A 17,814-nucleotide genomic window follows, 5' to 3' on the forward strand; every position below is an offset into this window, starting at 1 on the left:
GGTTTTGCAGGGAAGAGGAAAATCAGCTGGTTTCTCAGAAAGCACCGGGAGGGGGGGGACGACGCGGCCGGAGGGTATATGAGGGCGGCCGGGGCTCGCCGGGCTCGGAGCTCTTCGGCAGCAAGATGTGGAGCAAAGTGGCCCGCGCGCCCGCCGTGGCGCTGCTCTTGGCCGCCGGCGCGACGGCCGGATTCACCTATTCCCGCTCGGATGCGCCGGTCCTGCCCGTCGTCGAGGCGGCGGAGAAGCGGTTGAAGGTGAGGCTGAGCGGGGCGCAGCGTCTACCGCCGCAAGGTAGACTCCTTGGAAGGGGAGGGACGTGGACGGGGAGGCGGATAAGGCGCTTCTGCGCCACCTCCGACCTTCCTTCCCCCCGCAAAACAGTCAGTTCCCGTTACTGGGGAAGCGCAGGAGCGGGGAGAGGGGCGGTTGCTCTGCTCGGGTGCCCTTGCGGGAGAAAGAAGACCCTGGGCTGGGGGCCCACTGGTCTCCTCCTGCTGCGGGGTGGGGAACTGGCCACCCGCTGCCTCTCGGGGGCTCCGGACGGGTCCTTTGGCAGGGAGGCCGCAGGAGGTCGCGGCGGGAGCCCCCTCCAGGTACCGAGCAGGCGTCAGTCCTGGAGGGGAGCCCAGAGGCAGGGGCAGACCTGCCGCCGCCTCCACAGGGAATGGGTCGGGTCCTCTTTTAAAAAGGCCCTCAAGACCGTGGCGGCCCTCTTCGCCCCCTCTTTTGGGCAGGAAGGGGGCGGGCCGGGGGGGGGGGGCGCCGCCTCGACGCCGCCGGGCAGGGCGGGTTCTGCGGCCCCGAAGGCGGAGCCAGCAGCGCCCGGATGCCCCTCTGTGCGCGCCCAGCCGGGGCTGCCCCTTTTGGGACGAGAAAGCGAGCCTTGGCCCCCGCCGGGGAGAGGGGTCCTAGGCGGCGAGGCGCCCGCTTTGCCTTCAGCCCGCAGCCACGAAAATTTCCACCCATTCCGCTTGGGATTTAGCGCTAGGAGCAGTTTCAGACGCGGAGCCCTCACCCGCCCCGTCGGGGGCAGAAGTGAGGAATCGGGGCCTGAGGGCTGGGCCCCCCCAAACCAGCCTCGGAAGGTAGGTCTGGGGGTTCCCGGAAGCCCCCCCCCCGTTGACCCTCCTCTTTCCCTCCTTAGCCCTCCTCGCCAGCCCAGAGCTCCCTGGCCGGCACGTGGGTCAACGAGCTGGGCTCCAAGATGGTCCTCAACCCTCCCGACGACTCCGGCCAGTTCACGGGCTCCTACCTGACGGCCGTCTCCGCAGCCCAGAAGCCCATCCGGGTGTCTCCCCTCGTGGGCGCCCAGCACGACCCGAAGGGGGCCGAGGAGGAGTACACCTTTGGCTTCCTGGTCAACTGGTCGTTTTCAGGTAAGGACCCCCTCCCCACTTTCCAGGGTGGGCTGGGGCCGCTGAGAGCTAGGACTGGGGGGGGGGGCAGCTTCAGCAGCTCCAGGCGGATCAGGGGTTTCCCTTATTTCACATGGTGATAATTTAGATCGTGCCCTTGTTTGCATCACTCAGGCATCTTGTTATGTTTTCTTTATTACACTGCATAAATTAAGTCCTTAATGTTGCACTTTGCCCGGATAAAGGGCTGTATATAAATTGAGTAAATAATTACAGCAATAATAATTTCTGGAACAGAGGAAGCTGACTTTATTGTGCTGAAGCCACTGAAATCCTGGTTATATGCCAATAAAGCTTTGAGAAGTAGAACTGGAGTCAGAGCACTGGTCCATCTAGCTCAGTATTGTCCACACTGACTGGCAGCAACACCTCCCCAGGGTTCTAGAGTCTGCCCCATCCCTCCCTGGAGATGCCGCTGGGGGTTGAGTCTGGGACCTTCTACATGCCAAGCAGGTGCCCTCTGCTGAGCCACATTCCATCATCATGCGCACCAAGTCTCAAACTTGTTAATTGATAGGTCCTGTTTGGGTCTGATTGTTCCAGAGGAGTGGCTGAGTTCACCTCTGTTGGATGGGATTCTTGTAGGACTTGGAGTTGCCACCCTTTGCTGCAGCCAGGCAGGGAGCCCCAAGGGGCTGGGGGGGGGAGCTTGGCCTCCCCAACGCAATTCTGCCTGGCCTCCCTGTTCCCCAGCCATCACTCCCCTCCCACAGCAAAAGTTTTGCAAATGTTTGGTCAGGGAAGAGAGCCTCTGAACTGCAGCTTCGCCCCCCTCTGTCCCCCCCCCCAGACTCCATCGCTGCATTTGCGGGGCAGCGCTTTGTGGATGACAAAGGGAAGGAGACCCTGGAGACAACTTGGCTTCTGCGGCAGAAGGTGGAATCCCATGGCGATGACTGGGAGGCCACTCGGTAAGCGGAAAGGAGCAGCTCTCGACGGGGGCCTTCTCTGGGGTTCTCCCAAAAAACTCTGAGGTCCTGGGATCTCTACAAAAACTCTGATTGGAGGCTCTGTGGTGCTTGCAGGAGGGCGATGTTGCCATGGTGTTTCCTTGGGGGGCATCATCTTATGTCTGGGGGCAGCCAGGGGAAGCCCCCACCCGGCTGCCATGGGAGGGCTTTGGAAAATGCCCCTGGGGCAGATGACAACCACAAGGACCAAGGGGGGTTCATGGTAGCCCTACTCAGAGCAGAGCAAGCACAAGGAAGGGCCTCACCCTTACTCACTGTTTCCTTGCAGGGTTGGCAGGAACGTCTTCACACGAGAAGCATAACAGGATCTGAGAGACTCGCTTGCTGCCGCGGCTGCTCTCCCATCTAGCACCTGCAGGAAGAGGGCTTCCCTTTCCCTTCTTGATTAAACATATAGATTATTTCTTCTACAAAAATGTACCGTGGCTGTGACAGGCCCCCATCCTCCCTCCCCAGCAAGTGAAGAAAGAGCTCTGGAGGCTCTGACCTGAACGGATGAACTCAAGTGACAAGGAAGGAGATTCCAACTAAACATCGGTCAGAGTGAAGTCAAAAAACACATCAAGGACCAAAACCAGTTTAGAGAATCAGATTAAATAGAGATGAAAAGTACAAATATGAAGGTATTGTCTTTCTAGAAACTGTATGTATAGAATATTTAAATTATGGTTTGTACTCCTTAAATGATTGTATCGAACAAATAGTTTTCTTTCTTTCTTTTCTTCCCTTTTTTTTTGTTTTTCTTTTAATAGCTATGCATATTTTATTCTGTGTTTTGATTTAGATTTTGTACTGTTGCAGATTGTCTTTTTTATTTGCAAAATTAATAAAGCATTAAAACAAAAAATAAACATCAGGAAGAATTCTTTGACAGCAAGAGACAGTGGAACAGACTCTGTCAAGAGGTGGTGGACTCTCCTTTGGAGATTTTTAAGCAGAGGTTGATATTGGGGGGGGGGGTATGATTCTCCAATAAAGCACCAGCAATGGGACAGGCCTGCTTGTGTTCTGGCCCAGTCTTTTCTAGGTCTGCACATAAGTCCTGGCCCTCATTCCTTTTTTCTTTTTCTTTTATTATTTCCCGACACTTCTACCCAGCCTTTCCTCTGTTACAGACAAGGGAGGGGGGTACCCAACCCACACATCTGAAGCGTTGGGTCTCCTGAGCTGGCCTGCTCTCGGTCCCCAACCTCGCCTGCCTGGCAGCTCGACTCATTCATGAGAAAGGCTTCAGGAGTAAACACTGAGGAACGATCCGTACCCGCTGCCTTTCGGGACATATTCAGAGAAGAAAAGGCTCAGGAGTAAACCTGATACAAATCTGGGGCCAGGTTGCCTTCTTCCCCCACCTCTTTTCCATCACTTATTGGGACCCTCCCACCATGGTTTTTAGGAAGGATCCTGAAGTATTTTCTGGCCATCGTCATTCCCCCCCCCGCCCGCTTTACTCACAAAACAAGGCAGGAGAACCATTTTGTAGTCATTTATTATTTACATTTACATCCAGATTCTGGGCTAAACTATTATCCTCCCCACCCCACCCAGCTTCTTTCAATGATAAAATAGATAAAAGCAAGAACAATGAAACAAACGGAAGCAGAGAGTCCATTTAAACAGTGAAAAGGAAGGAGAAGGGTTCCAGGTTACTCCCCAGGCCTATCTCCCCCCTCCTGGGATGGGTAAGGGGCTGCTCTGCCCACCCACCCATGCCCACGGCTGCTCGACTGCAGCTCCTGGACATGGCAGAGGAAGCCTTTCTGGCCCTGCCTCCCTTCCTCCCTCTTGCTTGTCTCAATTCCTTGTGTCTCATTTGGAGGCCGGACGCTGCCTCCCCAGAAACCCCCGCCTGAGAGTCCCCTTGCCCACAGCAAGAGCCTTCGGGGATCCAGAGCAGCAGCTTCTGGGGGTCTCAGCAATGAAAGTGCATCCTTTGGGCAGATGCTGGAGTTGCTCTTCCAGGTGTCTGGATTGAACAGGGGGGTCTGCTCTGTGGGTGGGGGCCACGCATGCCAAGGCGATGCATCTGGAGCAGCCTGCCTCCCTACCTGCCAATAGTGCCCCTCCCACTTTTGGCTCGCTCCCCTGCACAGAGGGCCCCCTCCCCTGCTAATCTGGGGGTGGAGTGAGGCAAAGGCCGGGGGAGGAGGAGGCTGCTTCTCAGAAGGCTTTCACTACGGGGGACACACAAGGGGGACACGTGCAGGAGGGGGGGTCACAAGAGCCACAGTCCAGGCCTCCACGGCTCAGTTCTGGGCCCCTCAAGACCAGAGTCAGACTCTGGAGTGGAGCCGTTTCTTGGAGCCCCCTCCCCTCGCCCAGTGAGCTGCAGGATGCCTCCCCCCCCCCCAGGTGCCAGGATCCGGGATTCTAAATAAATGCTTCTGTCTCTGCACCAGGCACAGCTTCTCTTCTCCCCCCCTGCAAAAAAGTGCCAGGCCGGGAGCCCCCCTGTCTTTCCATGGCGGCGTCTGCCGGCCTGCCCCGCCATTCACGGGCTGCTGGCCAAGCCCTCACATCTCACATCACATCTCATCCGAGTGGCGTGGCTGGATGACCACGCTGGTGGTGCGATCGACCCAGCCCCGCTCCCGGGGGTGGGCAGATGCCGACGGGAGGGCCCTCTCCTTCCCCAGAGGCTGGTGCTCGGGGGGCAAAGGAAGCCCCTCTGCCTGCAGAGAAGCCGAGGGGTCGGAGGAGGAGTTGCTGCTGCTGCTGCTGGAGGGCGGCTGGGCCTCGGCGGGGGGGCTGCGGTGGTCCTCCAGGGACCGGTTGAGGCTCCCCGCTGCTGCGTCCTTCAGGGCGGCCGTGGGCTCTGCCTTCAGTGCGGAGGGTGGGGCAAGGCCAGGGGCTGCTTCCACCGGCTGGAACTGGGCAACGCTGCTCTCGTACTCCCGCAGCCTCCGGGACAGCACTGCAAGGGCAAAGGGAGCGTATAAGCGGGGGGTGAGGAGCCCCCGTCTGGCCCTGACTCTGCGGTTCAGTCCTGCTGGCATCCCCTCACTCTCTCTAGCATACAACTCAATCAAGCCTCTGTTATGCTAACCACTAAACCTCCTAAGCCGGCATTCAGCTTGGGGGTGTCCCCTGGGGACATGGCTGGCTCCCAAGAGAGCAAGGCGTGCTGTGGGCCTGATCCAGGTGCAGGGCTTTTCCTGGCCCTCCTGCCTCTCCCTTCTAGGTCATCTTCCCTGGAGGAGTTCCCTCTTCCGAAATTAAACGCAGCAATGCTGGACCTTCTTCTTTCCCACTCAAGAAGATGTTGAGTGTCAGAGTGTGGCTGCCCCTGAGCTGCAGAACCCAGAACTTCTCTCTCTCTCTCTCTCTCTCTCAAAGTTGGGGTTGGCTTTTACAGCCCTGCTTCCATTCAAGGCCCACTATCAGTCAGAGAAAACAAGCGGAGATCTGGCTGATCTTGACTGCATTATCTGCTGCCACAGAGTGTCCCCCCCCCCCCCCGCGGCCCCTTTGCTCACTCCAGAATCAAGGTTCTTCCTCTTCCCCACAGAATCCTCATTTTCTGAAGGCAAGGACTTCTGGGCTGCCTCCTGCAAGGGCCGGACCCTGCGTTATGCCTCAGGGAAAGGCCAAACGGAGGGTCTCGGGACAACAAGCCACTGTGCCCTGGGAGCTGCTCTGTTACGCTGGGGGGGGGGGGAGATCCCAGAAAAAACTTTGCCCAAGGTGCTTTCTGTTCAGGGGCTGTTGAGCCAGCCTGTCCATTTCCAGGCAAGGGGGCTCCCATGTCCTTCCACCTTGCACCCGACCCCCTCCCCAGCGGCGTGTGGCTTTTGCAAGAGCCAGCTTGGCACCCTTTGAGGAGACTCACCTCCCTGGAGCTCCAGCTGCTTCTGCTGGCTTCCTCCAAAGGGGTAGTAGCTGGGCCAGAGGATCAGGCAGAAGGAGAAGACCAGGACCTATTGCAGAAACAGAGAATTGTGGCATTGGAGGGGCCCCAAAGGGTCTTCTGGTCCAACCCCCCAGGAGAGGGAGCCCAGAGCAGGTATCCCTCAGCAAGGGCTGCAAAGGCAGGTGGCAGGCAGCCTGGGGGCAGCTCAGGAGAACACAGCACCTGGGGGGGGGGCTGGAACGGGGGCAAGAAGGAGGGGACCAGGACCTCACAGAAGTCAGGAGTCCTCAATGCTGGAGGTCAGAGGCACCAGTGACAGACAGAAGATGCCTCTCTCCCCAGAAACAAGGCAGAGCCCCTCTGGCCAAGAAGGGGGGGGACAATGACCAGCAGGCTGGGGTGGACTGCTGAGCCAAGGGGCTGCGGGGGTCCTGCAACTCACCAGGACACAGGTGCTGGCCGTGGTGGTCTTGGTGGTCGAGTGCTGGATCAGGGCTTGCAGCTTCCGCAGTTGCTCCAGCAAGGACCTGCAGGAGAGGCAGAGCAGCCGGTCAGCCTCCCGCTGCCCCTGAGCCCCCGCTCTGCTCTGCGGCCAGACGCACCTCCCAGGAAGGGTCCAACATGACCAGGGGACCTGACTGAGGATGCGGGGTCTGGAGGGGCGGGTTTCTGCCCTGCACTATGGAGCCTGGGGACAGCCATCCTCTCGGCCTCAATGAAATGGGAGCAGGAGTGGCCCACCTCCCTCCACAGAGCTGTCACAGGGGGCACAGCACAGCAAGATGACAAAACCCAAAGCACTGTGCCAGAGGCAGGAGGTCAGCGAAGGAGGAACCGCCACTGGGGCTGCCCCCTTGCTCTCCGCCTTGGGCTGGAAGACCCCCCCCCCCCGTTCTCTCCAAGGCCCTCCTTGGGAGGAGGTGGTGGCGAAGTCCCGGGGAGCCCACCCTCCTTCCCAGGGACCTGCCAGACAAAGGAGTGTCTCACATGTTCTGCTTCTGCAGCAGCTGCACTTTCTTCTGAAGTTCGTTGTTTTGGGCTGTACAGACGACGACCCTGCAGGGAGGGACAGGAGAGGAAGGGGGTCAGGAGGGGCCTGGCAGCCGGGGTCTCAGATGGGGCCTGAAGGTGCAGGAGCAGGGGGGCGGAGGAGCACCAAGGCAGGAAGGCAGGGAAGCACACCTGGATCTGCAAAGCCCCCTCTCAGTGCTGAGGAAACCCTCCCCTCTGCTCTGCCTGCCTCCCTGGGGTGTCCATCCTCCCTCCCCCCCAGGCCCAAGAGGCCTCTGCCCCCCCACTCCCCCCCCCCACGGACTCCCTTGGGAGGTGGTGGGTGCTCCTTCAGTGAAGGTTTAGAAGGATAAGTCAGATGGCACCTATCAGGGACTCTTGCACTGGAATTTTGGCATGGCAGGGGGCTGGGCTACATGACCCTGTGACGAAAAAGTTGGTTTTGCTGGACAGGTTGAATCAACAAGTGTTTCTCTCTGCCCCCCCCCCCCCCGCTCTTTCTTTCCCTACTAGCAAATGGTTAAGGAAGCAAATAGTTAAGGCTGCCTCTGGTTGGCTGATGTTCCAGGAGGAAGAGTTTAAAAGGAGGATTTGAGAAGAGTTAATTGGGAGTTGGATGAAGAGACTGGGAGACAGGTAGGGAGGCAGGTGGAGGGAGAAAGAGTGAAAGGGAGAAAGAGTTGGTTCTGGAAAAAACCAACTTCTGCTCTGAGCGTAATGGGAAGGACAGAGTGTGGTGTCCTCGGGGAGGAGTAGACTGGAATTTTACAGGGAGGCCGATGTTGAGCAAGGAGAAGAAGGAGCTGGAAAGGAACAGCCTCATTGGGCCTCCAGTCTAGTCCGGAGGGGAGAGATTCTGCGAAGGAGAAGAAGCAACTCCCAAGCCCAGTGAAGGGAGGGGGGTGGAGGAGAGCCCTTGGGTCTATTTCTTAAAGTGCCTCAGGAGTGCTAAAGGGGGCGGAGAACTGAAAGAAAGAACCAAACCTATAACGCAAAAACAACTGAGGACAAATTAAAGCAAAATTGCACTGTATTCTGGAAGTAACCTAAGTTTAATCCATATGTGTTATATACTATCTTGCCTTAAATAAATCTTTATTGTTTAACCTATCTGAGACGCCAACTTTCTAGTTATCCCCTCACAAAGCTCCCACACAGGATACTCTGGGCTAGAATTTTAAGAGGATAGGGGAAAAAACCTTCAGGTAAAGGGTTGTTCAGTGAGGTGGGGCAATTTATCTAGGTGAGAGCGGGCACAACGTGGCGTGAGAGGAAAAGTACCGCCATGCCCGCCACAGACCCCCGGGGTCCCTTCCAACTCCCCCATTCTGCTCACCTGCTCTCCAGGCTGTCCACGTAGACCTTCTTCCGGCGCCGGCTGTCCTGGGCCGACTGCTTGTTCCGGATCTTCCGGCGAACTCTCTTCAGGACCCGCTCCTCGGCCTGCAGCGCACAGGGCTCTGAGGGTCAGCCAAGGCCAGGCGGGCAGCCCGCAACCCTCCTCCAGTTCACCCAGCAGCAAAGAGGATGTGCCCCCCCAAAAGCCCCAAGGGGCATTCACCCCGGGAAGTACAGGCCGGCTGCAAAGGCACCACCCCCTGGTAGGAAGGGCACTCCTTTACTCTGGAATCAAGCACCTAGACCTCACCGTTCCAGAGAAAAACAGAGAGCCCATCCAGAAAGCCCCCCCCCCCCGGAGAAGCAGGAATTGCAGCCAGGAATTGCACCCCCATTTCCACCTTGCCTCTGCCCACCTTGCCCAGAAGCGCACCTCAGGGCAAGGGTGCAGAGTTTGTGGCACCCACCTTGGTCAGCGGCAGGTTGGAAGGGATCGAGACGCCCTCTTTCTCCAGAAGCTTCTTCTCCTCATCCGTCAGAATCAGCGGAGGGAAGTCAAACTGAAAAAGCACCACGTTCAGAGGTGGGGCTGGGTGGGGTCTGCCAAGCTGCACCCCCCAAGAGGCAGGAGAAGGGAAGCCCCTGTGGGAGCCCCCCCCCCGAGAGCCAGGTATATTGAGGGCAAAGGGGGGGGACACGGCTGTCTCGTACCTGCAGGTCCCCCCCACTTGGCTGGGGCGTCGGTTCCTCAATGGAAACTGTCACCGGGAGAGCACTGTCCCGATCGCTGAAGCAGGACTCTGACGAGGTCTCCATGATCTCCCACATCTCTGGAAGAGGAAAGGGGGCCACACAGTCAGGGGTGGAAGGGGCCACGAGGCCAGAGGGCCCAGGCTTGCCGGGGGGACACACACCCCTCTGCTCTCCTTCCTTGGCACACTTTGCCCCGGGCGGTGCAAGGATGTCAGGAGAACATGGCAGCGCTCGTGGCTCCACCCCAGTCCCACACGCCAGCCAAGAAAGAGGCTGCTCATGGCCCCAAAATGGATCGGCCCCCAAATCAGCACTGCCAACGCTCCTTTGTGAATGTGGTCACAGAAACGGTTTCACCGCGGGGCAATCCCTTGCTTTTTGCATTTCATTCAATCACCGCTTGCATTCTCCCTGCGTCCATTGCTGTGCACCTGCCCACTGAGGAAGGCGCTCTGCGCCTGTGAGGAAGTGGGGGCTAATTGGCCACTGGAAAAGGTGTGTGCAAACCACAAGCACGACCGCTGCCTCTCCTCTTCCAAGGCATCCCAAAGGGAACAGCTCTCCAGCCCATCAGACCCTGCTCAGGGCGATGGCAGCTCCCCATAAGGAGGGGGCAGAGATTGGGGGGCAGAGAGAGTGACCGGCCGCGAGTCAGACCAGGGCAGTGGGCCCCTTGTCCAGCATCCTCCTCCTGCCCCAGGGAAGCTCCCAAGCAGGAGTGACAAATCAAAGATGGAGCCAGCTTGTTTTCTCCTGCTCTGGAGGCTTCGGCCCAGTAGACCGGAAGGAGCGTCTCCACCCCGGACACCAGGGTCCATCTCCCGAGGGCCTTCTGGTGCTTCCCTCCCTGTGAGAAGTGAGGTTACAGGGAACCAGGCAGAGGGCCTTCTCGGTAGTGGCGCCCGCCTTGTGGAATGCACTCCCACCAGGAAGGAAATAAACAACTACCAGACTTTTAGAAGACATCTGAAGGCAGCCCTGCTTAGGGAAGTTTTCAATGACTGATGTTTTCATGTATTTTTAATCTTTTTTTGGAAGCTGACCCAAGTGGCTGGGGAAACCCAGCCAGATGGGCAAGGTATATATAAATAAATAGATGTATTATTATTATTATTATAATTATTACTACTACCACTATTATTATTTATGCACTGGTCCCAGTGTCCAGCTACCCCTTGATTCCCTCTGCTGGGGAAACTGTCCATTTCTTCCTACTCTCCTTCCTGGTCCTAAAGAAGCTACTCAGCAGATGCAGAGAGAGAGGGAGGGAGGGAGGGAGGGAGGGAGGGAGGGAGGGAGGGAGGTTCTGCAGCACCACGTCAGCAAGCACAGGGGAAAGCTCAGAGCCTGCCTGCCCTGGCCCAGCTCAGCGCCTGCCCCAAAGGACATTGCACGAACCCCCCAGATGCCCTGGGCACTCACCCAGGTCAATGGCGACATCCCCATCACCCACATCCGAGGAGGAGCTGACGCTCTCCAGCGCAGGGCCTTCGGGGGGCCCAGGCAGCGCCGGGTGCAGGGAGTAGTTGTGGTCAGACTGGACACTTTCGGAGCTGGCGGGGCTGCCAGTGGGGGACCCCTCCCAGCTTCCGGGGCTGCAGGAGAAGTTCTGCTCTTCGGCAAGGCTGCTGCTGCTGCTGCTGCTGTGAGGAGGGGAGGGGTCCGGTGAGCCGCTGGACTCTTCTGCAAAAGGGCTCAGGAGGCACCTCAGAAAGTCGTCCACCTCCTCCTCACCCAAGGCCTGGAGGGAAAGGAGGTCATGAGGCGGGGGGGGGGGGAGCTGGAGCAGCAGCAACCCCACCCCTGGCTTGCCCAAGGCAGCTGGCACTCACCTGGGGCCCTGGAAAGTCCCAGTCTTCTGGCAGGAAGCTTCCCTTGCCCAGATCAGCGGAGGCACCTCCGTCCTGGAGGAGGAAGTCAAGGAGGTCCTCATCTGCCAGAGAAGCCATTTCCTCTGGGCACAACATCTGGAGGGAGGGAGGGAGGGTGACGGAGGGTGTCAGAGTCAGGCAGCAGGGCCAGGAGCCCCCAAGGAAAACGGACTATTTATTTGAACATGTACTCCACTTGTTCAGAAAAACTCACCCTCAGCTTTACAAAAAGATAAAATAAGAAAATCAATAAGAAAAAATTACAACAGCACTTTAAAAATACGGAAAGTTAAAATATTAAAACTGGTTAAAATTCACATCAACTTTCTAAGCATTTTCAGGGTAGGCTTGTCAAAAGAAGAATGTTTTTATCAGGCTCCAAAAAGAGTACAAGGCACCTGCCGGATATCAATAGGCAGGGAGTTCCAGGGTGTAGATGCTGTCACACTAAATGACTGAGTGCTGACGAAAGCAGAATGGGTATCACGTAGTGCCAATTCCACCAATGGGCAACGGCCATTGTTACATGAAAAACCGAGGTTAGCTTTCGCAGTCCAGCTCCCCATTAAGAGAGTCCCCAATGTCCATGAATGGTCAGAGAAGGAGCGCTGGAGGCAGGACCCAGTCTAAGCAGGCAGATTTTTATTTTTCTATTGCAACAGAGTCCCCCCCCCCACTTTACAAGGAGGTGAGGACGACCCAGAACAAAGGTGAATAACAGCTTTTAAAAGCTTTCCTCGACCCCTTAACCAAAACCCACTAAAAGAATCATACAAGCATCACAGAAAGAGAAATTTGAATGTAGCTTGTCTCCTGTCTGTCAACATACCTGGTAACATTTACTGATTCCCTTTTGCTGGCCAGCCTAAGCCATTATTTTGAAATACCTTGACTCCAGAATCTGTTTTCACACATCATGCAGAGTTATCAATACCTCTAAAACCAGTTTTACAGAGAGAGGAGGCTCAGGAACAATTTCCTGCTTTGTGATTGACAAAGGTGAAACTCGGCTGCCGTATTGCTCTCTGTACTATTCCGCCTCAGGTGTTGCTGGTAAAAGTCATATTGCACCAAGTTATGTTGCAAAGTCCATTTCCACCACAGCTCCTATTGCGTTACCTGGAGGTGCATGCAGAGGCTGTGGTGTTTTGTTGACAGGGGCAGAGGAGCGACGGCTAGGGGCCGAGGTTCCTTCAGCCCCTCCCAATAAATTTTTTTAGGAGGCCAGGCACCTCCAAAGTTAATGGGCATTGCCATTCATATGGTGTGCGTGCACTGCGTCATGTGATCGATTCTGTGGGACGGGGCTTACCTGGGTGTCCCCCCCCAAAAAAAATTTCCCGTTGGCACACCTGGACACGTGTATTTGCAAATTCACTCATCCCTGTATGTTTATAACGGCACATCATTAATTTCCATAACATTGTCAGATGCAGACAGCTTGGGCACCTGAGGTTGTGCCCAAGAGATCTGGAAGGTGAGCTCTCCCTCTCTTACCCCCCCCCCCACCACAGAGGCAGCTGTGCAGAGGAGCAGCAGGAGCTGGGGGGGCTTTGGGCTCCCCTCATTCTGCTTACCTGTCCTCAAGGAGATGCTCCCAGAACTAAAGGAAGGAGCTTGCTGCCGAGCCCCAGCTGGGCAGGTGGGGTGGGCCACAAAAAGCGTCGTCCTTCACTTCGGCTGGAGGCTTTGAATCCGAGGTCGCGTAGACACCTGTCAGGGATGCTTTTGTTGTAACCCCTGCATTGCAGGGGGCGGACTAGATGCCCCTCGGGGGTCCCTCGCAACTGCCCACTTCTATCCGTCTATGATTCCGCAAAGGCCGAAGGGGCCAGCCGGGCGCTCGCTCCCTTCCCAGGACCACCAGGTTGCCCAGCGGGGGTGGGCTCCGGTAGGTCACCCCTCCGGGCTTGGCTGCCCCGGGACGTGGGGTTTCGAGCCGAGGCTGCCCTCCCCCTCGGGAACAGGAGTCCCCGCCACCTCGCGGCGCCCCGGTCCCGATCCGCGCCTTGGCCGGGCAGTGGGGGCGGCCAGCCCGGAGGAGACGGAGGCAGCCGCCGCCCCGTTGCGGCCGAGGCTGGGGCGCGCCGTCGGGGCCCCAGAGAGAGGGGCGGGGCGGAGCGGCGCCGGACTCCTGGGTCCCCCGGAGAGAAAGGACCGGGCGGGAGGGGTCCCAGGGGCAGATCTGCTGGGGACGGGGAGAAGGGAAGCCCCGGGACCCCGACGGGACCCCGACGGGACCCCACCCACCTGCGCGGCCCGCTGCGCCTCCGCTCCGTCTCCTCCGCTCTCCTTCCAACGCAGCAAAAGCGACGTCACTCGAGTGCAGGAACTGGCCGAGGCCCGCCCTCCCCGCGCACTGATTGGCGAAGCGGCGCAGAGGCCGGGGCCGCATTGGCCGAGGCGAGTGTCGCTCGCGGCCGGGAAACCCCCTTGGGCCGCCGGGCTGGAGGGGCGGGGCTCGGATCTGGCGTCCGAGGGACCTCCCTCGCTCCAGCTCCGCCCGGGAAGGAAGAGGGATTCGGGAGCTGACCTTTGTCCTGTTGGATTTGAAAAGCTATAAGATAATATTTTCGTTTTCTGGTATGTTGCTTTGACTGTATACTCTATACTTGACTTTCTTTTATTGATGTTTTATTGATGTAATATGCTGTAAACTGCTTTGAGATTTTTCTGAAAAATATAAAGCGGTATAGAAAAAATAAAATAAAATAAGGGTCGCTGCTCCGAGGCAGAAGCTCTGCTCAGCAGACGGAAGGCGGGCTGGCCAGGTCCCCGGCCAGAAAGGACAGAGAGCTGCTGCCGGCCCGTGTGGGGGACACGGCGGAGCGAGATGGACCTGCGAGGCTTGACTCCGGCAGCGTCCCGCGTGCCCTGCTCTTCGTGGCGCGGGGATTTCGAGGTGTCCGCATCTGAAAGCGATGCTTCCTGGACGGCTCTGGGAGAGGCATTCCGCCAGGGAAGGGGCACCGCCTGGGCCTTGGCAGCCCCACTTGTCCCGATGCCCACGAGCGGGGGGGGGGGGGGCTCTTAGAGTGCCAAGTGAATCCCCGAAAGGACTGTGCCCTAGAACAGGGCAGAAAGGGGGAGACACGGGACTAGGTGTGAGATGGGTTGATGCTGAGCCAATCTGGAGTGTGACAACTTTGTTTTGCTTGGGGGACAAATTGAAGCCTGATTTCTATGCAGCAGAAGCGGAGCCAGACAGTTCAGTTTTCCACCTGAGTTTCCTCTGTGACAGCTGTGGGAGCAGTGCCAGATTACTAAGTAGGCCAGGCTTCCTCAATCTCGGCCCTCCAGATGTTTTGAGACTACAATTTCCACCACCCCTGACCTCTGCTAGCTAGGGATCATGGGAGTTGTAGGCCAAAAAGATCTGGAGGGCCAAGGTTGAAGAAGCCTGAAGTAGGCAGAGTAGGCACTGGCCTAGGGGCCCCATCCCTACTAGGGGCCCCACAACCACAGATCAAAATAATACTGATTTGATCTTGAAAGGAAATTACAAAAACTTAGTAGAATATAATTGGGGGGGGGGCAAGATCTCTACTGCCTAGTGGCCGTCACATTGGAGGGGAGTTAGCCAGTCAGATGGGAAACATATAAATAATAAATGCTTCTCTCTGCACTCCTATAATAAGAAATGCAGCGGTGCATCTGCATTAGCACAACCGGGCACCTTCCTCTGCCCCAGCTACATGAAAACATGTCTCTCCCACATGGGTCTCTACAACCACAGCAGGAGCTGTAACCTTCGCCCAGTTTGACTTCATCCCCAAAGACGCTTTTCTCCTCCACTGTCTCCTGAGACGGACAGATGCCAACATCTCGATAGAAGTTATGTAGATGTGGGTGGCGCTGTGGTCTAAACCACTGACCTTTGGGCTTGCCGATCAGAAGATCAGAAGGTTGGAGGTTCGAATCCATGCGACGGGGTGAGCTCCCGTTGCTCGGTCCCTGCTGCTGCCCACCTAGCAGTTTGAAAGCACGTCAAGTTTAAATAGATAAATAGGTACACTCCGGCAGGAAGGTGAACGGCGTTTCCGTGCGCTGCTCTGGTTTGCCAGAAAGCGGCTTAGTCCTGCTGGCCACAGGACCCGGAAGCTGTACGCCAGCTCCCTCGGTCAGTAAAGCGAGATGAGAGCTGCAACTCCAGAGTTGTCTGCGACTGGACTAATGGTCAGGGGGTACCTTTACCTTTTAGACATACTATCAAAAATGATACAAGGCAGTGTGGGGCTCACATCTGAGCATACTGAAAGTTTCAATGTTAAACGTAGTATATGCTTTAAATATATAACTAATCTACAAAGGTGGATTGGTTAATTCAGGCCAATTTAATGTTTTATTTTTATAAGGAGACGTGAGCGTCTTGTTGCAAGTTAGGGAGTGGGTAATAGCAGTGTCTGGTATGCAGATCTGGCCTGTCTCCAAAAGATGTTACAAAAATAGAGAGATGCCTTTTGTTCCAGTGTGAACAAGTCTAATTGTGTTGCATTAGGGTAAGGAATATCAGCCTATTCCATTGCCTCCGAAACCAGCCAATATAGGTGCAAAAAATGTTTGCAGAAGTGGGAATATTTGCTGCAGAAGAAGTGATCATACCACTGTTAAATTAAATCTACATGTAAATGGCCAATTGCCAAGAAAATCCAACGCAGTCACATTTGATTTCAAAAAGGAAAATTCCCCAGAATGAGGAGGCTGGTAAAAAGGAAGTTGAAAGGTGAAGTCAAGAGGGTCAAATCACTCCAAAATGCTTGGGAGTGTTTTTTTGTAAAAACACAGTATTAGAAACTCAAGAGGAGTGTGTACCACCGATCAGGGAACATACCACAAAGACCAGTCAAATAAACTATTAGAGGCAAGAAAGCTTCCCCTAAAAAATTGGAACTGTTGTCCAAATGAATAGAGCAGAAAAAGAACACAAAACTCTGGCCAAAAAAGGGCAAGCAGACAGTAAAGGGTGCTTTAAGAAAAATCTTTTGAGGAGAATGTTGCTAAAAGCATCAAGACCAACAAGAAGAAGTTCTTTAACAAGCATCCATGTAGAGGTGATCCAGGTGACGTTGGGTCCTTGGACTTTCAAAGAGCTTTTGACAAAATCCCTCACCAAAGACTCCTGGGTAAATTTAGCAGCCAAGGAATAGGAAGAGAAATTCTCTTGGGGATCAGAAATTGGTTAGTTGCAGGAAGAACAGTCCAGCTTTTTAACTGGGTCGTTGACCAGACAGAAGGCTTTCCCCCACACATTTAATGTTAATCACTCAAAGGCCTGGCTCCTACAAATGGATCATGAAGGCACCAGCTGAACCTCCTTGGGGAGAGCATTCCCCCAAACGAAGAGACACTGCAGAAAAGGCCTGTTCTGGTGTTGCCTTCTCTGATCCTCTCGAAGAAGGAGGGGGATGGCAGAGCCTGGGTCCCTTCCTGGGGGAGAGGCGGCCCTTCAGGTCTTGAGGCTTGTAAGCTGCTTCTTCCTTTCTTTGGTGATCCCTCCTAGCTGAGTAAGATTGTCTTCCATGAACATGGTCCTAGCTGCAAGTCCGTAAGTGACTTTGGAGGCCATTTCTGGATCCATGCATCCTTCCACAGTGGGGACATAGGTTTCCAGGCAGGAGTTGATCACGGTGAGGGTTTGCCAAGCATGCCTTCCTCTTAGCACCTTTCTCCCTTGAGTCCTGAGTTCGAGTGTCTTCAAAGTCCATGATATCTCAGTTGGTGCGCTCATAGGCCAGTGTTTCCCAACTGTCAGTGTTTATACTACATGTTTAAAGATTGGCCTTGAGAGCATCTTTAAACCTTTTGTTGCCCACCAGTACAGTGGTACCTCAGGTTAAGTACTTAATTCATTCCAGAGGTCCGTTCTTAACCTGAAACTGTTCTTAACCTGAAGCACCACTTTAGCTAATGGGGCCTCCCGCTGCTAGAGCATGATTTCTCTTTCTCATCCTGAAGCAAAGTTCTTAACCCAAGGTACTATTTCTGGATTAGCAGAGTCTGTAACCTGAAGCGTATGTAACCCGAGGTACCACTGTATTTCGCTTTCCATTCTTGAGTTGGGATTAGAGTAGCTGCTTTGGAAGACGAGAATCAGGCACAACATGACCAGACCCACGACGTTGATGTCGAAGAACAATTGCTTCGACACCGCTGCTCCTTGCTTCTTCCAGCACACTGGTGTTAGGTTTGTAAGCACCTCTGTCCAGAAGGACATGCGATGGCCTTTGTTTGCGGAATTCCGCACTGTCCTCAGCTGAGAGGGGCTTTTCCCCGGCCTTCGTCCCCGACGCCTTTCCGTCCCTACCAAACCCGAGCCTTCCCACGCGCTGTTGGCGGCGCTGCTCTGGGCTCCCAAAGACGCAGCCAGACGCGTGTCTGGGGAGGTGAGAGCCTGCTCAGCCTCTGCTCAGCGCACTGCGGCGGGGCAGCCCCGCGAGGCTTCGTCGCGCCAGCTGATTGGCCGATGGCGCCGCCACCCAGCGCCGCCGGGGAAAGAGCCCGGCGCCCGCACCCAACATGGCCGCGGCGGCTTCCCCTCGGCTCCGCGCCTGCGCCGCGGGCAGACGGGGCGGGCGCCGCTTTTCCCTCGGCCGGGGGGCGGGTCC

The 17,814-nt window shown here is 56.1% G+C and overlaps 2 protein-coding genes across 2 annotated transcripts; one reads left to right on the forward strand and one right to left on the reverse strand.

The window, feature by feature from the left end:
* Positions 1 to 3,240, forward strand: LOC310827288 (avidin-like). Its single transcript, XM_083703063.1, has 4 exons — positions 1 to 257; positions 1,148 to 1,379; positions 2,209 to 2,329; positions 2,658 to 3,240. The coding sequence occupies exons 1-4, from the start codon at positions 126 to 128 to the stop codon at positions 2,689 to 2,691; spliced, it is 519 nt and encodes a 172-aa protein (XP_083559189.1). The 5' UTR covers positions 1 to 125; the 3' UTR covers positions 2,692 to 3,240.
* A 616-nt stretch (positions 3,241 to 3,856) lies between these two features.
* CREB3 (cAMP responsive element binding protein 3) lies at positions 3,857 to 13,561 on the reverse strand. Its single transcript, XM_083703760.1, has 11 exons — positions 13,460 to 13,561; positions 12,787 to 12,922; positions 11,171 to 11,305; positions 10,761 to 11,079; positions 9,297 to 9,415; positions 9,053 to 9,145; positions 8,584 to 8,690; positions 7,224 to 7,292; positions 6,679 to 6,763; positions 6,216 to 6,303; positions 3,857 to 5,300 (listed from the first exon to the last, which is right to left on the reverse strand). Exons 3-11 carry the CDS (start codon positions 11,303 to 11,305, stop codon positions 4,912 to 4,914), a joined length of 1,404 nt encoding a protein of 467 aa, XP_083559886.1. The 5' UTR covers positions 12,787 to 12,922; positions 13,460 to 13,561; the 3' UTR covers positions 3,857 to 4,911.
* Between the last annotated feature and the right edge of the window lie 4,253 nt (positions 13,562 to 17,814).

The sequence above is a fragment of the Podarcis gaigeae genome (genome assembly GCF_964106915.1).
Source record: "Podarcis gaigeae genome assembly, chromosome: 11".
NCBI classification, from domain to species: domain Eukaryota; kingdom Metazoa; phylum Chordata; class Lepidosauria; order Squamata; family Lacertidae; genus Podarcis; species Podarcis gaigeae.